The 19,561-nt window shown below is 46.4% G+C and overlaps 1 protein-coding gene and 1 pseudogene across 8 annotated transcripts in view; one reads left to right on the top strand and one right to left on the bottom strand.

The window, feature by feature from the left end:
- BBS4 (Bardet-Biedl syndrome 4) overlaps nucleotides 1-19,561 on the top strand; it is a 164,466-nt gene that overhangs the window by 25,155 nt on the left and 119,750 nt on the right. For all 7 annotated transcript variants that reach the window (XM_084898034.1, XM_084898035.1, XM_084898033.1 and 4 more), the window contains exon 2: nucleotides 14,727-14,778. In XM_084898034.1, the coding sequence (XP_084754160.1) occupies nucleotides 14,727-14,778 (52 nt within the window). The remainder of the gene's footprint in view (nucleotides 1-14,726; nucleotides 14,779-19,561) is intronic.
- LOC311612291 (protein FAM118B-like) lies at nucleotides 7,589-12,568 on the bottom strand (annotated as a pseudogene). Its single transcript has 4 exons — nucleotides 12,561-12,568; nucleotides 11,886-12,173; nucleotides 11,175-11,772; nucleotides 7,589-7,671 (listed from the first exon to the last, which is right to left on the bottom strand). The product of its transcript is annotated as a protein FAM118B-like (transcript).

Below are 19,561 nucleotides of genomic sequence, written 5' to 3'. Positions count from 1 at the left end.
ATACCACGTGTTTGAAGGTTATATCAATACAAGTCAACGCCAAGCAAGATTTTAAACGAATGTTAAAAAACGATATTAATTATTACTAGACCCGATAATTCAGGAAACTACAGGACATTGGAAAAAAATAAGATAGAGGGAGATAAATTTAAGTGGAAGCATATTTTGTGTTCATGGGCTGGTAGAATTAACATCATTAAAATGTTCATACCACAGAGTCAATGCTATCTTTATTAAAATGCCAAGAGCATATTTCACAGATTTAGAACAAATTCTCCAAAAATTTATAGAGACCCAAAAAAGACCCTTGAGAAAGAAGAATAAAGCTTGAGGAATCACAATACTAGATATCAAGTTATATTACAAAGCCACTGCAATCAAAATAGACTGGTATTGGAAAAAGAACAGGCATATAGATTAATGGAACAGAACAGAGCTGTCAGAAATTGACCCAAGGCATTACACTCAATATTTGACAAAAGAGGTAAGAGCATACAATGGAGTCAAGACAGTCTCTTCAATATATGGTATTAGTAACATTGGACAGGTACTTGCAAAAAATAATAAAACTAGTCCACCAATTTATAGCATACATAAGAATAAATAAGAATTACAGCATACATAAGAATAAATAAGAGAAAAGACTAAATGTAAGTCATAAAACTATAAAAATCCTAGAAGAAACCACAGATATATCTCAGATATATCTCAGCAATAACTTTGCCCATATATCTTCTAGGGCAAGGGAAACTAAAGAGAAAATACATGGACTACATCAAAATAAAAAGCTTCTGCACAGCAAAAATAACTATCAACAAAATGAAAAGGGAGCCCATTTTATGGAAGGAAATATTTGGCTGTGATACATGTGATAAAGGGTTAATAAAATATATAAGGAACTCATACAACTTAACAAAAGGAAGACAAACAATCCAATTAAAAAATGGACAAAGTACCTAAATAGACATTTCTCTGTGGACATGCAGATGGCCAAGAGACATGAAAAAATGCTCAAGAGACATGAAAAAATGCTCAAAGTCACTGATCATCAGAGAGATGCAAATTAAAACAACAGCTAGGCTAATGTGGCTCAGTGATTGAGCTTCAACCTGTGAAACAGGAGGTCATGGTTTGATTCCTGGTCAGGACACATGCCTGGGTTGCTAGCATCATCTTAATGAGGTGTGTAGGAGGCAGCTGATCAATGATTATCTCTCATTATTGACGTTACTAGCTATGTGTACCTCTCCCTTCCTCTCTGAAATCAATCAAACACACACACACACACACACACACTGGAGGCCCGGTGCACAAAATTTGTGCATTTGGGGTGTCCCCCAGCCTGGCCTGCACCCTCTCACAGTCCAGGATCCCTCAGGAGTTGTCCGCCTGTCAGTTTAGTAAGCTGGCAGTCAGACATTCCCTCTTGCACTCCAGGACTCTCGCAGTCCAGGACTCCTCGCTCCTTACTGCCGCTGGGCTCACTAGCCGTTAGCCCGGCCTGGGGCTGAGTGGTGCTCTTCTTGTGGGAGTACACTGACCACTAGGGGGCAGCTCCTGCATTGAGCGTCTGCACCTGGTGGTCAGTGTGCGTCATAGTGACCGGTTGTTCCACTGTTTGGTCGATTTGCATATTATGCTTTTATTATATAGGATGTATGTGACCATGAGGTATCACCTCACATCTTTCAGAATGGCTGTCATCAACAAATCAACAAATGACAAGTGTTTTTGTGGATGTGGAGAAAAGGGAACCCTGGTACATTAAAAAAACAGTATGGTATTTCCTAAACAATTAAAAATGGAACTGCCATTTGACCCAGTGATCCACTTCTAGAAACCAGAAACACTATTAAGAAAGAATGTATGCATATCTATGGTCATAGCAGCACAACTTATAATCACTAAGATTAGGAAATGGGACCCCGGACCTTTCAGTCTGTAGGCCAACGCTCTATCCACTGAGCCAAACCAGCTAAGGCTGCCTTTTCCATTTTAGTCTTCAATCCATTTTAATTCATTTTAATTTCCCTGATAAAGCCTTTTCTCTTGAAGTCTATTTTGTCTAATGTTAATATTGCTAATTTGGGAGGATCCAAGATGGCTGCTTGGGTAGACACCTAACGGCAGCAGCACACAACAATTTCAATAGAATACAACTAAAACGTAGAGTGGACATCGCCCAGAGCTACAGGTAGTCGACTGACTGAAAATTCTACAACAAGAAGGAAAGAGAAAACCAGAAGGAAAATCAGAGGAGCTGAAAAAAAGCCTAAGGTACGGAGACATGCTGCGCGCTCGCACGCACACGTGCGCGGAGAGGTCGCAGCCGGAGAGGAGGAGAGGGCTGGGTGCTGCCTGGCGTTCCCTAGCAGGAAGGAAATAAAACCCCCAGCCTGGGCTGAACCCCCGAACCGGCAGCGCTGAGCCCCAGTTATGGGCCAGACCCTGGGGACCCAGGCTCCAGCAGGGGGAGACGGGGCTGTGAGGCGGAATCCCAGGGGAGCAGCGAAAAGCAGGGCCCCCGGAGTCGCGTGCGCACATTGCGCGCAGAGGACGGAATGTTGACTCTGATGCTGGATTACCCTAGCCGGAAGGAACAGAACCTCCGGCTGCGCTGAGCCTCAGTCCGGACTGCTCTGAACAGCAGTTCTGGGCCAATCACCGGGGACCCAGGCTCAAGCAGAGGGAGACGGGGCTGTGAGGTGGAGTCCTGGGAGAGCGGCGAAAGGCCGAGCCCCGGAGTCGCGCATATTGCTTGCAAGGGAAGGAACGTTGACTCTGATGCGGGATTGCCCTGGAGGGAAGGAAACAGGAGCCCCGGCTGTGTTGGGCCCCAGTTTCGACTGCTCTGAACCCCAGTCCTGGACCAGACCCTGGGGACCCAGGCTCGAGCTGGGGGAGACGGGGCTGTGAGGCGGAATCCCAGGGGAGTGGCGAAAAGCGGAGCCCCCAGAGTCGCGTGCACTGCGCGCAGAGGACAGTCTCTTGACTCTGATCCTAGACTCCCCTAGCGGAAAGGAGAAAAAAAAAGCTCCAGACTGGAGGAATGCGACAGGGAGCAGGAGCCCCTGCCGAACACTGGCCAGCCGGGTGCCGGCCGGGAGCCGGGCGACGGGGCCCCCGGCGGGGGCGGGGTGCCCCTGAGCCTTCGACCTCTGAGTGCGGGCAACGGAGCCAAGGCCGTGGGCTGCTTCCTGGGCGGCACCGACCCCGGCAACAGGCTGGAGCAGCGCGGGAGCCCGCGGAGAACAAAGGGGTGCCACAGGCCAACCTGCTGAGCTCCCAGGACAAGGAGGAAGAAACCAAAGAAGTTCTCAATGTGAAGAAATCAAGTGAGAGCAAAAGATAGTAAAATTACTTAAGAAAGAATACAAAGAAGATCTTGAAAAATCAAAGACTAAGTCAGAACTCAACTCACCAGCCAACATTGCAACATATATGCGTGTTTTTTTTAAAAAAAGGACAGAATGTTGGAACAGCGGCGGCCAGGCCTAGAGTGCCCAGGCACAAGGCAGTGGCAACCGGGCCAGGAGCAGCAACGGCCAGGCCCCAGAGCAGCAGCATCCAGAACCAGAGCAACAACAGCCAGCACTGGAGCAGCCAGATCTGGGGCAGTGGCAGCCAGGCCTGAGGCGGAGGCAGCCAAGCCCAGGGTGGCCAGTCTAGGAACACCCAGACCCGGAGTGGCCGGGCCCGGAGAAGCCGGGCCCAGAGCAGCCGGGTTGGGAGCAGCCAGGCCCAGAACAGCAGTAGCCAAGACTGGAGCATCCAGGCTGGGAGCTGCCAGACTCGGAGTGGCCGTGCCCGGGGCAGCAGTTGCCAGGCTGGGAGCGGCCAGGCCCGGAGCAGCAGCTGCCAGGCTGGGAGCGGCCAGGCCCGGAGCAGCCGGGTCTTGTGCGGCCAGGCCCGGAGGAGCGGCTGCCAGGCTGGGAGCGGCCAGGCCCGGAGCAGCGGCTGCCAGGCTGGGAGTGGCCAGGCCCGGAGCAGCGGCTGCCAGGCTGGGAGCGGCCAGGCCCGGAGCAGCAGCTGCCAGGCTGGGAGCGGCCAGGCCTGGAGCAGCCGGGTCTGGTGCGGCCAGGCGCAGAGCAGCAGCTGCCAGGCTGGGAGCGGCCAGGCCCGGAGCAGCGGCTGCCAGGCTGGGTGCGGCCAGGCTTGGAGCAGCTGGGTCGGGTGCGGCCAGGCCCGGAGCAGCAGCTGCCAGGCTGGGAACGGCCAGGCCCGGAGCAGCCGGGTCGGGTGCGGCCAGGCCCGGAGCAGCGGCTGCCAGCATGGGAGCGGCCAGGCCCGGAGCAGCCGGGTCTTGTGCTGCCAGGCCCAGAGCAGCGGCTGCCAGCATGGGAGCGGCCAGGCCCGGAGCAGCCGGGTCTTGTGCGGCCAGGCCTGGAGCAGCAGCTGCCAGGCTGGGAGCGGCCAAGCCCGGAGCAGCGGCTGCCAGGCTGGGAGTGGCCAGGCCCGGAGCAATCGGGTCTGGTGTGGCCAGGCCCAGAGCAGCAGCTGCCAGGCTGGGAGCGGCCAGGCCCGGAGCAGCGGCTGCCAGGCTGGGAACGGCCAGGCCCGGAGCAGCCGGGTCGGGTGCGGCCAGGCCCGGAGCAGCGGCTGCCAGGCTGGGAGCGGCCAGGCCCGGAGCAGCCGGGTCGGGTGCGGCCAGGCCCGGAGCAGCAGCTGCCAGCCTGGGAGCGGCCAGGCCCGGAGCAGCGGCTGCCAGGCTGGGAGCGGCCAGGCCCGGAGCAGCCGGGTCTGGTGCAGCCAGGCCCGGAGCAGCAGCTGCCAGGCTGGGAGCGGCCAGGCCCGGAGCAGTGGCTGCCAGGCTGGGAGCGGCCAGTCCTGGAGCAGCCGGGTCGTGTGCGGCCAGGCCCGGAGCAGCAGCAGCCAAGTCCAGAGCAACTAGGTCGGGAGCGGCAGTGACCAGACCCGGAGCAGCTGGTTGTGGAACGAACCAGAGCAACAGAGGCCAGGCCCGGAGCAGCCAGGCCCGGAACAGCTCGCTCCTCGCCTGCCCCTGCCCCTCGGCTGCCTCTCAGACATGGCTGGAAACTTTTGCGGGAACTTGAGGGTCTGCTGAATCAAGTGATGAAGGCTTAGATCTGGATGTGTTGAGTTAGTATAGGGCTGGGGTGTTGATCTGTGAGTGCCTTGGGTGGGTCCTGGATGAGGCTGGTTGACCTATTTGGAAATGTCTTTTGTGTGAAATGAATCATTGGGCTTGTGGAGGTATTATTGATATGAGAAAATGCTAAGTAACTGATTTACTATCTGAAAAGGGATTTACTATCGGGGAAAGGGAGGGAGTAAGAGACTGAACATAAACTGCACCTATGGATGAGGACAATGGGTGATGGGGAGGGGGCGGAGGGTGGGGTGGGAACCTGGTGGAGGGGGGAAGAAATGAGGAACCTTTGTAATAATATGAACAATAAAGATTGATTTAAAAAAAATATTGCTAATTTGGTTTCATTTGGTTTCTATTTCCATGGTGTATCTTTTGCCATCTTTTTACTTTGTGTTTTTTCCTTGTTTTAAATTTTGCTTTATATAAATAGCATATATCTGTATTTAGAAAGTTTATTTTTATAATTTGTTTCTTTTTTTAAAAAATTGATTTTTCACAGAGAGGAGGGGAGAGAGATAGAGAGTTAGAAACATCGATGAGAGAGAAATATAGATCAGCTGCCTCTTGCACACCCCCTACTGGGGATGTGCCCACAACCAAGGCACATGCCCTTGACCGGAATCAAACTTGGGACCCTTCAGTCCGCAGGCCGATGCTCCATCCACTGAGCCAAACTGGTCAGGGCTATAATTTTTTCTTAATTGGGAAATTTCATTTTTTTCTTCTTTCTCTTTTCATGCTATACCTCCCACCCTTTTAGACTGATTTTCTTTTCCCTCTCCCTTCTGCTTTTCTCTTTTTTTTTTCTTCTCATTTTATTCCTTATATATTTTATTCTTTGGTCTTCCTTTAGTGAGTACCCCAGTTTTTAAAATCGTACATACTTAAAGTTCAAACATAAGTTTGAATAACACAAGGATCCTTGAATGCTTTATTGCCCCTCATCTTCTGCCAATGCATGCCAGTATTGTTCAGTTTCACAGTTTTTCTTTTTTTTTTTTTTTAATGTATTTTTATTTTTATTATATATACTAAAGGCCCGGTGCATGAAATTTGTGCACGGGGGGAGGGGCGGTGTCCCTCAGCGCAGCCTGCACCCTCTCCAATCTGGGACATACGTCTCACAATCCAGGACTGCTGGCTCCTGACTGCTTGCCTCTCTGTCTGTCTGATTGCCCCTAACCACTTCTGTCTGCCAGCCTGATCACCCCCTGACCACTCCCCTGCCAGACTGATCAACACCTAACTGCTCCCTGCCAGCCTGATTGCCCTTAACTGCCTTCCCCTGCTGGCCTGGTTGTCCTAACTGCCCTCCCTTGTAGGCCTGGTTGCCCCCAACTGCCCTCCCCTGCTGACCTGGTCATCCCTAACTGCCCTCCCTTGCCAGCCTGGTCACCTCTGACTGCCCTCCGCTGCCAGCTTGATCACTCCCAACTGCCCTCCCCTGTAGGCCTGTTTGCCCCTGCTGGCCTGATCACCCCCAACTGCCATTCCTTGCAGACCTGGTCCCCCCAACTGCCCTTCCCTGCTGGCCTTATTGCCCACTTCCTTCCCCTGCCAGCCATCTTGTGACAACCATCTTGTGTCCAGATGGGGGCAGCCATCTTTGGCCACATGGGAGTGGCCATCTTGTGTATTGGAGTGATGGTCAATTTACATATTACTCTTTTATTAGATAGGATATGTTTTTATTGATTTCAGAGAGGAAGGGAGAGAGAAATATCAATGATGAGAGAGAATTACTGATTGGCTGCCTCCTGCATGCCTCCTACTGGACGGATTAAGCCCACAATCAGGGCATGTGCCCTTGACTGGAATCGAATCTGGGACCCGTTAGTCTGAAGGCCATTGCACTATCCACTGAGCCAAACTGGCTAGGGCATTAATATATTTTTATTGATTTCAGAGTGGAAAGGAGAGAGGGTGAGAGGAACATCAGTGATGAGAGAGAATCATTTATCAGCTGTCTCCTGCCCGCCCAAACTGGGGACTGAGCCTGCAACTCTGGCTTGTGCTCTGACTGGGAATTGAATCATGACCTCCTGGTTAATAGGTTGATGCTCAACCAATGGGCCCTGCTTGCTAGGCATTTCCACAGTTTTTATATTTCTCAATTCAACACCACAAAATTATACTTATTTTTCTATATAAATTCAATTTATCCTTAGACTATTTTTAAAAGAAACAGTGGTGTGCTGTTTTTCTAAAAATATGCTTTTATAGATTTATATATAATATGTATATTATAAAATCCATACATGTATTTACATGATTGCTACATGCAAAAGTACAGCACTGTGTTATTACATATCTATAGGTATATTCCTTCTGCTCATCCCTGCTGTGCTGCTCCTAGGTGAAGCAGCTCTCCGCTGGCTCAGCCAGGTGCCTCTGAGTGAGGGCCGCCGTAGAGAAGGTGCGTGGCTGCTGAGGGAGCAGCAGGTTGCAAGACTTGGTGGGCAATATCTGGAGCCATCAACCCATGGTGACAATGCTGTCCTTGAGATGGAGGTGGCTGCAGAGCTTCTGGGGCCATTCTATGTCCAGGACTTGCTTGCCTGAACCAAGAACTTGTATAAGTGAGGGGAGCAGAAGGCTGGGAGGCAGTGACTCCTTCCAGCCTTGGTCCCATGAAGGGGAAAAGGCTGGATGAAAATTATAGTTTTGATTATTTCTTTTATTCAGTCAGTAGATACTTAGAAAAGTTCCATATTTTATCAATTCCTTTGCTCATTTTACTTCATTCTGGTGCTATTTTCCCTTTATATAATGTATATCCTTTATAAGTTTATTTGGTGAGTCTAAACACTCAAATTTTACTTGTCTGAAAATTATTTTAATCTGCCATTGTTTTTTGAAGTTAGTTGATTGGTTTAAGAGTTTAAAAGAACAGGGGTTGGCAAAGTGGTTTTTTAAAAGGTCAATAATATTTTGAGTTTTGTGGGCCATATAGTCTCTCTCAAGTAACTAAATTAGTCAGTTTGTAGTAAACAAGCAACCTCAGACAATATGTCAACACGTGAGTGTGACAGAAGATTTTGTTGATAGACACCAAAGTTTGAATTTTATGTAATTATCATGTGTTATGAAATGCTAATTTTTTAAACCATTAGAAAGTGCAAAAGCCATTCAGCCGGTTTGTGGGCTGTGTAAAAACAGGCTGGAGCCCTAGCCAGTTTGACTCAGTGGATAGAGTGTTGGCCTATAGACCCGAAGGGTCCCAGATTCAATTCCAATCAAGGGCACATACCTTGGTTGCAGGCTCTTCCCTGGCCCGAGCCCTGGTTGAGGCTTGTGTAGGAGGCAACCAATCGATGTGTTTCTCTCACATTAATATTTCTCTTTGTCTTTCCCTTTCTCTTCCACTCTCTCTGAAAACAGGCTGGATTTGACCTTAGGCTATAGGTTTTGCTGACCTTTTATCTAGATTAGCATTTATTTTACTTAGCACTGGATATTTGGTAGTAATCCTATATAATAAAAGGCTAGGTGGCATCATGCTCTCATGCAATGTTCTTATGCAATGTCATCACAAGATGGCTGGCAGGGGAAGGCAGTTGTGGGTGATCAGGCCAGCAGGGGAGGGCAGTTGAGGGGAATCCAGCTGGTAGGAGAGGGAAGTTGGGGGTGAGATCAGGCTAGCAGGGGAGGGCAGTTGGGGGTGATCAGGCCAGCAGGGGAGCAGTTAGATGTGAATCAATCTGGCAGGGGAGCAGTTAGGGGGCAATTAGCAGCAATTGGGCGGGCAGGCAGGCAGGTGAGCAGTAAGGAGTCAGCAGCCCCGGATTGTGTGAGGGATGTGATTAGGCCTAAACTGGCAGTTGGACATCCCTCAAGGAATCCCAGAGTGGAGAGGGTGCAGGCCGGGCTGAGGTACACCCCACTCATGCATGAATTTTGTACACCAGGCCTCTAGTTATTCTTATAATGTCTTAATGTGATACTATCTTGCATTTTTAATTATTGAGAAGTCAGCTGTCAATCTAATTATCCTTTATTTTTAGGTAATGTGGTGATATGTTTTTCTTTGGTCATGCTTTATTTATTTTTTAATATTTTTATTAACTTTTAAAGAGAGAGGAAGGGAGAGGGAGAAAGAGAAACATTGATATGAGAGCAGAACATTAATTGGCTATCTCCTGCTTGCCCCCTACTAAGGATTGAACTGGAAACCTGGGCATCTGCCCTGATTAGGAATCCAACTTGTAACCTTTCAGTGCATAGGATGATGCTCAATCAACTGAGCCACACCTGGCAGGGCTTCTTGGTTGCTTTTAAGAATGTCTTAGTGTCTCTGGTGTGAGTCCCTGTGATATATTTAAATGTGGCTTTATTTTCATTTAACCTGGTCAGGATTGGTTGAGTACCCAGAATCTGAAAATTCGTATCTCATTATTTATGGAAATTTTCAGCTGTTATATTTGCTCATATCATATTATACCATATCATATAAAACATAGGAGGTAGAAAGATCCATTTGAAGTTTCTTTGCAATTATAATGTAAGCTATTATCTACTATACTAGTGGCCTGGTGCATGAAATTCGTGTTCATTAAAAGGGGATTAATTAGAGGAAATATTTTAATATTGCTATTTGCCCTTTCTCTACAACAGAAGTGTCAGAGATGAAAGAAAATTAGTAAAATAAATATGAAAATATTCCTCCTGTCAGAGTCTGGGGCACACCACAGAACCCGGAGTCAAGTCCCCACCCACCACATGCTCCTCAAAATTGCGTGAGACCTGGGTCTAGATTCAGCCGGCCCCCCGCCATTGGACTAGATCCAGACTTGGCTGGTCTTACCCTTGTAAAACCCCACTGTGTGTGTGTGTGGGGGGGAGTGCAGCTTCAGGTTCCCTGGCCCAGTACTGGAGTGGGGGGCATGACCTGAGGTTCCCCAGCCCAGGCAGTGCACCTTTAGGTCCCCTGTCAAACTCTGCCGAGTAGGAGAAGTGGCCTGAGATCTCCTGTCAAGCCCTGTCAGGTGGGAGGCATGGCCTGAGGTCCCTGTCAAGCCCTGCCACCAGGCAGGGAGCACAGCCTCAGGTCCCCCATCAAGCCCTGCTGGGAGGAAGTTGCGGCCTGAGGTCTTCTGGCCCAGCAATAGAGTGTGGGGGGCACGGCCTCAGGTCCCCTGGCCTGGCACTGGGGCAGGGGGCACAGCCTGAGGGCCCCCATCAAGCCTTGCCAGGTGTGTGTGGGGGTGCACAGCCTGAAGCCTTGCCAGGTGGGGATGGGGGTGGGGCACAGCCTCAGGTTCCTGCTGATTTCTTGTTAAGGCTCATTACAAGAACTTGGACTCCATTGTGGGTTCAGCCATTTTGTGTTATGATTCCACTGTTGGCGCCGCCATTTTTGTGGTGGAGGGATGGTCTTATTTAATATAATGTGTTACTTAAAAATAATTCCCTCCTACTATTGAGTCCTATACAATTTCTGTGTAGTTGACCTCATAAGCTTCCTTTTAAAATGTTTTAAAATTTTATAGGTACAAGCTTTTAATAGAGCTCAGTTATTTAAAGTACGGTACTCTCTAAAAGATGCTGAAAACTAGAGTTTCAAGTCTTTATTTAAAAAAGACATTAAGCTTCATTGAAAAACCAACTGTAGAGAAAAAGACTGCAACAAGGGCCACGGCAATTCCATGGCATCTATACCCCAAGTCTTTCATGCAGTCGGTCAGTGGATATCACACTGATCTGCTGTGTGGACACAAGTATGTCTAGCCTAGGGGTGGGGAGTTGAATCTGGGTCCTGTTGTAAATTTGTTATTCTTGAATCAGAACAGGCCAAGAAGTAACTGGCATGAAGGATTAAGTTGGAATGAGCCTCTCCCCTCCCATACCTCCAACCTTCAACTTCTGGGTTTTGGTTCTTCCTATGATCTATGTTGAGTCCTTGTAAGTTTACTGTTAAATGCTGTCCATGATAGGGCCTTACAGCTTGGTCTAATGGTAGTGATTTCTGTAGCCCTTTCATGTACTGCCACTCTCATTTCACTGAGTGCTGCAAGTGAACCTTTTCTCACTATCCCTGATCTACCATTCATGAACATCTCACCGGCCAGTTGCTTGAAATATTCTGGAAGATCAGCATATTCATTTCTGTAGATGACCTTACCCCTTTATCCAGCACGCTTTCTTAAAGCTTCTTGAAATCATCTACATCTCCTTCAAACCAGTATGAAATATTCTAAGTCAGTTTTATGCTTGACAGCCTCTAACAAAAAGGGCTTAGAAAGTGGTATCATCCATAGTCCAGCCACAGTCCAGGAAAAGAAATGACTTGTTTTCATAGAGTTTCTGAGTCTCTTGTAATTTCATTGTCCCTGAGCACATTCTGATACCCTGCTGGTTAAAGACAGTGCCACTGTGGTTGGTATAACCCCAGAAGCTTCTACTTACTCTTGAGTTCACTCTAAAGCCTTTTTTCCACCAGTAAGGTCAAGGATTCAAGTTGTTTTCTCTGCTCTGCTGCATACAGTTCCAAGAGATTGTCAAAATTTGTAGTCAATACCAGGGCTCCACTTTTCATCAGGTGGAAAATTGACTGAAGTAGCTGTTTTCCAGAGTCTTCCATTTTTACTCCAAGCCATTAAATACTTCATATAAACAGTTCTTGAAAAATGTATATCGAACATTACTAGTACAAGGAGAGTCTTTGAATAGGCAACAACATATTTGTTGTTCATAATTTTTATCTTTATTTTCTTCCTCTTCCTAAAGAACTCCTTTCAGCAATTCATATAATTCTATTTTGGCGGTGATGAACTCTTTAGCTTTTTTTTATTTGTGAAGCTCTTTATCTGGCCTTCGATTCTGAGTGATAGATTTTTGTCTCCATGGAGACATTTCTGAAATTTTTTGCGCTCATCTTCTCAAAATCAATGGCAGCATCCTTAAGGCCTGAATTAACCCCTTCCAGGATTTTAGGGCTGGAACCTGAGTTGCAATTGCAGCACTAATGCTTGTTCCAATCACCAGCACAAGTTCCCAAGGCTTCTTACTTTTTAAGATTGGAAGCAGCTTCTTGTGCTTTTTGGTGGGGGGTGCACCATCTCTGAAATATAAAAAAAATATTGTTCATATCAGAATTCTGGCTCTAGGTAGAAGTCATTCATCCAGTTTTGTGCAAAGAATGAGAATTTCGTTGTCACTGCTTTTCCTCCTATGAAGCTTCTGAGAAGGCATATTCATATCTGCTCCAAATGCTGCAGCTCTAACTCATAAACTCTCTTTTATTAAAATTATCACTTTTTTGGTTTGGTTGCTGAGAAGTATAGCATTACATATAATACTAATATGTAATGTCTAAGAAATTAGTATATTTTTTTAGCACATTTTATCCTATATATAATTATAAATGATAAATACACATAAGTATTTTTATATTATTAATATGCATTTTATTTTTTAAAATTTTTTTTATTTTTATTTTTTCACCCACAAATACATATTTAATACCAACTAAGAGAATACAAATGGAGGATTTTTTTCATTTCCACTTTTTTAAAAAAATTTATTTTATTTTATTTTTAAATAAATTTTTATTGTTCATATTATTACAAGTGTTCCTTTCCCCCCCCCTTCCCACCCCACCCTCTGCCCTTTCCCCACTCCCCATTGTCCTCATCCATAGGTGCACAGTTTATGTTCAGTCTCATCCCACATTCCCCTCTCCCCTTTTCCCCAAGAATCATTAGTTCACTCCCCTTCCATACCTCTGATTCTATCATATTCAACAATTAATATTGTTCATCAGATTTTTTTTTTAAATTTCCTTGGTTTTTAGATTCACTTGTTGATAGTTACGTATTTGTTGTTCATAATTTTTATCTTTATTTACTTTCTCTTCTGAGAGAACCCCCTTCAGCAATTCATATAATTCTGGTTTGGTGGTGATGAACTCCTTTAGCTTTTTTTTATTAGTGAAGCTCTTTATCTGACCTTCGATTCTGAGTGATAGCTTTGCTGGGTAGAGTATTTTTGGCTGTAGGTTCTTGCTATTCATCACCTTGATATTTCTTGCCATTCCCGTCTGGCCTGCATGGTTTCTGTTGAGAAATCAGCTGACAATCGTATAGGTGCTCCTTTAGAGGTAACCACCTGCTTAGCTCTTGCTGTTTTTAATATTCTCTCTTTGTCCTTTGCTCTTGGAATCTTAATTATGATTTGTCTTGGTATGGTCCTCTTTGGATTCCTCTTATTTGGAGTTCTGTGTGCTTCCTGGACTTGTAAGTCCAATTCTTTCCCCAGGTGGGGGAAGTTTTCTGTCACTATTTCTTTCAGTATGTTTTCGATATCTTGCTCTCTCTCATCTTCTGGGACCCCCATGATTCTGATGTTGGATCGTTTGAAGTTGTCCCAGAGGTTTCTTACATTATCTTCAATTTTCTGGATTCTCTTGTCTTCTAGCTTCTGCAGAGGAGTGTCTTCTGGCTCTTTATGTTCCAAGTCTTTGACTTGATTCTTGCGATCTTCTATTCTGTTTTTAGGACTCTGTATAATATTTTTTATTTCAGACAATGTATTCTTTATTTCTTGTTGATCCCTTTTCATGTCCTCATAGGTCTCATTTATTTTATCGGCCTTTTCTAGGAAACTCTTGAAAAACCTTATAAGTGTAGTTTTGAACTCTATATCCAGTCGCTTTTTATCCTCCATTTCTTTCGTTTGTGATCTATTTGGTTTAGGCATTTTCGCAGGCAGCTTTTCTGATGGGGCGGGGTTTCAGGGTGGAGCCTACAGCTTTGGCTTCTGTCCGCCCCGCCCTATTCGACTCCTGAGACTCAGGGTCCTTCAGTACTTGTTGCAAGCACCTCTGAGAGAAAGGTGCCCTCGATTTTCGCCTGCTACCAAACAGTCTATGCTCTCCCACAATGAGCCCGGTATTGGGGTTCAGTTCAGTTGGAAGTGGAGTTGGAGGTGGCGTTCAGAGCAGTCTGGAGCCCCTGTCTCCTTCCCGCCAGAGCAGTCTTACGGCACAGCCGGCCGTCCCTTCTCTGTGCACAGTGTGCGCACCTCTGGGACCTCCTTTCGCTGCTCCCCGGGTTCCGCCTTACAGCCCAGCTCCCTGTGGATGAGCCTGGGTCCCCGTGGTCTGGCCTAGAACAGGGGTTCAGAGCAGTTGGGGGCCCAGCACAGTCGGAGTGTTTATCTCCTTCCCGCTAGGGAACACCAGCCAGGCACTCAGCCTCCCTCCTCTCCGGCTCTGTCCTCTCCGCGCGCGCCGCTTGTCTCCGTACCTTGGGCTTTTACAGCTCCTCTGCGCTTCCTTCTGGTTGTCTCCTTGCTTCTCGTTGTAGAATTTCTAGTCAGTCGACTTTCCTGTAGTTCTGGGTAATGTCCATTTTATATTTTAGTTGTATTTTATTGAAATTGTTGTGTGTGGCTGTGGCTAGGTGCCTACCCGAGCAGCCATCTTGGATTCTCCTTAATATGCATTTTACATTATTAATGGTTTGCTTGACCTCTGTTTTTTAAACTATATTCAGGACAATTCTTTGTACCTGTATGCAGTTAATGGATTTATTGGAAAGCTACTGATTGTTATTTGAATGCTTAAGTTTGCAAGATTTATGCTAGTACATTAATATAGATTCTTTCATTTTAGAGAACTCAGTTTCCTGCAGCTGCTGAATCTCAAAAACCCCACCTGAAAAAAGGTCTGTATACAATTTCATTGTATATTTGCAGATTTCTCTTATTATTTCTTATTATTTCTTAATTAATGCATATTTTCTATATGCATTAGAGCTTTTCAAAATATGATTGTTGATGAAAGCACTATTATTGGGTTCTTCCATAGCTAGTTTTTATTTTATGGAATTGTTAGATATTGGAAGGTTGATTTTTACCTGTAAATGAGTTTAAATGGTTTTAAATATGTACTAATTTTCCACTTGTGAAAAAACCACTCTAAAATTCCCATAAGTACATATGAGGCCTCAATAATCTCATGTATATGTTAAATAAATGTGTTTGGTTTTACAAAAATTGAGTCTGGGAAGCCTAACTTGGTAAGGACCTATACTGTACGAAGTACATTTTATAATCTGATAGGAATATGACATATTTTATTTAGAGGAATAGGTTATCTTCACTTGTTACCTATAATAGTCTTAGGAAGGTTTGCATCAAGTTGTAGGTTAATACAGTATTGGATATTTTCCTATGCCTCAACTTCTTATTTCACCAGGCTATACTTCCTTTGCAGCATGTTCTTTTCCTATAGTCTGTTAAGAGTTTGAAATTTAATTTATCAATAAATTGTTTAGTTTACTCGGGGCGTTTCTGTTATTCTTTGAAATTATAATGTAAGTTAGAAAATCTGATTGCCTTTCAGGAATTTATTTTCAAGTGTTTTCCAGGATTATATCTTTCATTGAAAGAGCAGTACATATGTAATTTTGATTATTTGTTACATTTAGATGTAATTCTCCAATCCTGTATAATAAAAGGGTAATATGCAAAATGACCCTAACGGCGGAACAACCAGAACGACAGCTGGACCAGCCACTATGAGGTGCACTGACTACCTCTTGGTCGTTTTCCCTTGCCAGCAGGCTCTGATTGCCTGATGGTGAATGGGGTCTGGGTGTAGGTGGCAGGGGATGTGGGTGACACCAGGCCAAGGCTCCCACCCTGCCAGTCACCCCACACACAGAGGGTGACCCATAGTGGGGGCAGGGCACCTCATGGTGAAAGGGGAACTGGAGTTGGGTGGTGATGGTGGGCGGGTTGAGGAAGATGGCCCTGATTGCAGGCCAGAACTATGGACCATATCCAGGCATGAATTTTGTGCATCGGGCCTCTAGTATCTATACTAATAATAGCCTAGGTGGCGTCACACCCTCATGTCATCACAAGATGGCTCTCACAAGATGGCCATATGCACAGTGGAGGCAGGTCCCAGCAGCCACTCCCCATGGTGAGGCCTGGGAGTCCCGCTGCTCTGTGTGGCAAGGAGGAGGCAGGTCCCAGCGGAGGAGGTGGGACCAGCAGGGGAGGGCAGTTGGGGGTGATCAGGCCAGCAGGAGAACAGTTAGGTGTCAATCAGATTGGCAGGGGAGCAGTTAGGGGGTGATCAGGCTGCCAGGCAGAAGTGGTTAGGGGCAATTAGGCAGCAGACAGGTAAGTGGTTAGGAGCCAGCAGTGAGAGGAATGTCCCAGGTTGGAGAGGGTGCAGGCCGGGCTGAAGGACACCCCTCCCCCGTGCACAAATTTTGTGTACTAGGCCTCTAGTCCTATCTAATAAAGAGGGAACATGCTAATTGACCCTCACGCCATTGCAAAAATGGTGGCGCCCACAGCCAATAAGAAGAGAATATACTAATTGACTGCCCTGCCCTGCACCCACAGCCAATAAGAAGAGAATATGCTAATTGACTCCTCTGCCCTCAAAGATGGCAGCACCCACAGCCAATAAGGAGGAAATATGTTGATTGCCCCAACCTCAACGATGGCAACACCCATCCTACCTAATAAAAGAGTAATATGCAAATTAACCACTGGTCTGCTACACCAGCCACACCCACCAGCCAATCAGAGTGAGTATGCAAATAAACCCAACCAAGATGGCTACAGCCACAGAGAGCAGGAGGGAGGTTTGGGTTTCCCAGGCAATGGTGGAAGCCAAGCTTTCCGCCTGCCCTTGCGGGGCTAGGCCTCCACTCAAGGCTACAAAATTTCAATTATAGAAGGTAAACAAATCCAAACAGAAATGGCGGCAGCCACAGAGTTGGAAAGAGCAGGAAGCTAGGGTTGCCCCGGGCAATGGAGAAAGCAATGCTTTTCCGCACACCCTGGCCAGCCCAGGCCCCACTGCAGGCTACAAAGTTTCAATTATAGAAGATACATACCAACAGAAATGGCTGCCAGCCATGGAGTGAGCAGGAGGCTTGGCTCTGCTCCAGGCTACAAAGTTTCAATTGTAGAAGGTAAATTCCAGATAACCAGGACCTCCACTTGGGTCACCAGGGGGCGTGGCTGGCCTGCAAATCACCACAGGCTCCTCGCTCAGGCCACCCCTTGCCCCATGGGAACCCCCACCTGATCCAGGACACCCTTCAGGGCAAACCAGCTGCCCCCACCCGTGCACCAGGCCTCTATCCTATCTAAGAAAAGATTAATATGCAGATTGACCATCACTCCAACACACAAGATGGCTGCTCCCATGTGGTCAAAGATTCTGCCCCCATGCAGACACAAGATGGCCACCACAAGATGGCCAGCAGGGGAGGACAGTTGGGATGAACCAGGCCTGCATGGGAGGACAGTTAGGGGTGACCAGGCCAGCAGAAGAGGGAAGTTGGGGACAAATAGGCTGGCAGGGAATGGTTAGGGGGTGATCAGGCTGGCAGGCAGAAGTGGTTAGGGACAATCAGGAAGGCAGGCAGGCAGCAGTCCTGGATTGTGAGAGGGTTAACCAACTGCCCATTTAGGTCCGATCCAAGCGGGCGGGCCTAAACGGGCATTTGGACATCCCTAGACGGGTCCCAGATTGGTGAGGATGCAGGCTGGGCTGAGGACACCCCACTCCCAACGCCGTGCACGAATTTTGTTCACTGGGCCTCTAGTAGCCAATAAGGAGAAAATATGTTAATTGACTGCCCTGCCTCAAAGATGGTGGTGCCCACAGCCAATAAGGAGGGAATATGCTAATTGACTGACACACTCTCAAAGATGACGGTGCCCACAGCCACAAGATGGCTGTGCCCAATCCTCTCAGCCCTACTATGTGCCTGCCTCTGGAGTCCCCCAGTCACCCAGGGCCACCCAAGGCTCAGGTAACCAGGGATGGCTGACGCTTGCACTGCTGGCAGTTGCAGCAGCAGAGATGTGATCAGTTGTGGCCTTCTCCTGATCATGGGATCGTCTCCTGAGAGCTCCAGGACTGTGAGAGGGCACGCTGGGCTGAGGGAACCCCCCTCCAGTACATGAATTTTCATGCATGGACCTCTAGTTTAACATAATTGCTAATATTTTTATACTATTTCTGGGCATGAGAAATCTTCTTATGTATTACTTCATTCAATCACCAGGGTAATTTGGCTAGTTAGGTGGAGGTAGTGGTATTATGATTATCTCTCCATTGTTCTTTCCACACTTCCTCTAGAGTCAAACCCAGAGGTTTCATTGATTCCTAGACTGGGAGAACTGTGATTAGTATATACCAATCGAGAATTGGCCCATGCCCAATCTACATTAATAAGATACAAAGTTTATAGCTATGAGGAAAAGAGATACAAACTATGCTATAAAATTTAATAGTCCTGTCCTGCCCCTTCTCATTAGTTCTTTCTCCCTTCTTCACTACAAAGTAACTGCTTTTTTATTTCTGTTATTGAAGTTTAGAATTTCCTGTTCTTGAACCTCATGAATACTTTTTACTAGATTCCAGGACTAGTGATAGGTGTTTGGAATACAAATATAAATGGGGCATTGATTCTGCCCTCTGGATTGACAGTCTTCAGGGTATCTCATATAATAAAAGCTAATATGCTAAGTGTCCAATCGTTCATTTGACTGGTTGACCAGTCGCTATGATGTGCACTGACCACCAGGGGGCAGACACTCTGACTGGTAGGTTAGCTTGCTGCCAGGGTCTGGCTGATCGGGATTGGGTGAGACAAGCTGTAAACACCCTGAAGTCCTCTCATGGTCCCTTCAGAGTTGGTCAACCTCCTACGGTCCCTCCCTGGCAAGCTGCCCCCAATTGGGACTGGGTGAGATAAGCCAGACACGCCCTGAACAAGTCTGTGCACAAAGCCTTTAGTATAGAGTATAAGCTAATAATTAAAGTTCAGTATATGCTTCCTAAGCCCTTTCTTTTGAAGGTTAAACATTTCCAGTTTTTTTCAACTCTTCACATGAGATATTTAGAACACTTTGCTATTATTGCTTTTGTTTTCTGGTGAAATGTGTTGGTATCCTAGGAAGTATAGAATTCAGGACTAAGTAGAATATTCTAGGTATGGTGTGAACGGGGCCATATGGAATGTCTAGAAGATAAAATCTCTTCATCTGCACTTTTTATTTATGTTAGCCCAGCTCAAGGTTGCATTGCCTTTTGGGCAACCATTTAATACATTTGCAATACAACTGTATTATTACACAGTGGCAGGAATATCATTCATGTAGACTGCAATAAAAATGATGCTTTGGAGTTGTGCATGGAGGTGACACTGGCCCCTAAAATATCGAGGTAATAACAACGTGCTCTTAATCTTCCCTTAATTTCTGACTCCCATAACCCATAATTTAATATATTGATATGGTGGATTACATTGAATTTTGGAATGTTGTATCAACCTTGCATTTTGGGATAAATCTCACACAGTCACGATATAGTAATCTTTTTATATATGGTCAGATTCAATTTGCTAATATTTTGTTATTGATTTCATACTTGTGTTCATGAAAGTTGTTGGTCTATAGTTTTTATTT

The sequence above is a fragment of the Pipistrellus hanaki genome, assembly GCF_964339955.1.
Source record: "Pipistrellus hanaki genome assembly, chromosome: 1".
Taxonomy (NCBI): domain Eukaryota; kingdom Metazoa; phylum Chordata; class Mammalia; order Chiroptera; family Vespertilionidae; genus Pipistrellus; species Pipistrellus hanaki.
The sequence above is the reverse complement of the archived record's forward strand: the minus strand, read 5'-3'. Positions and strand labels throughout refer to the sequence as shown.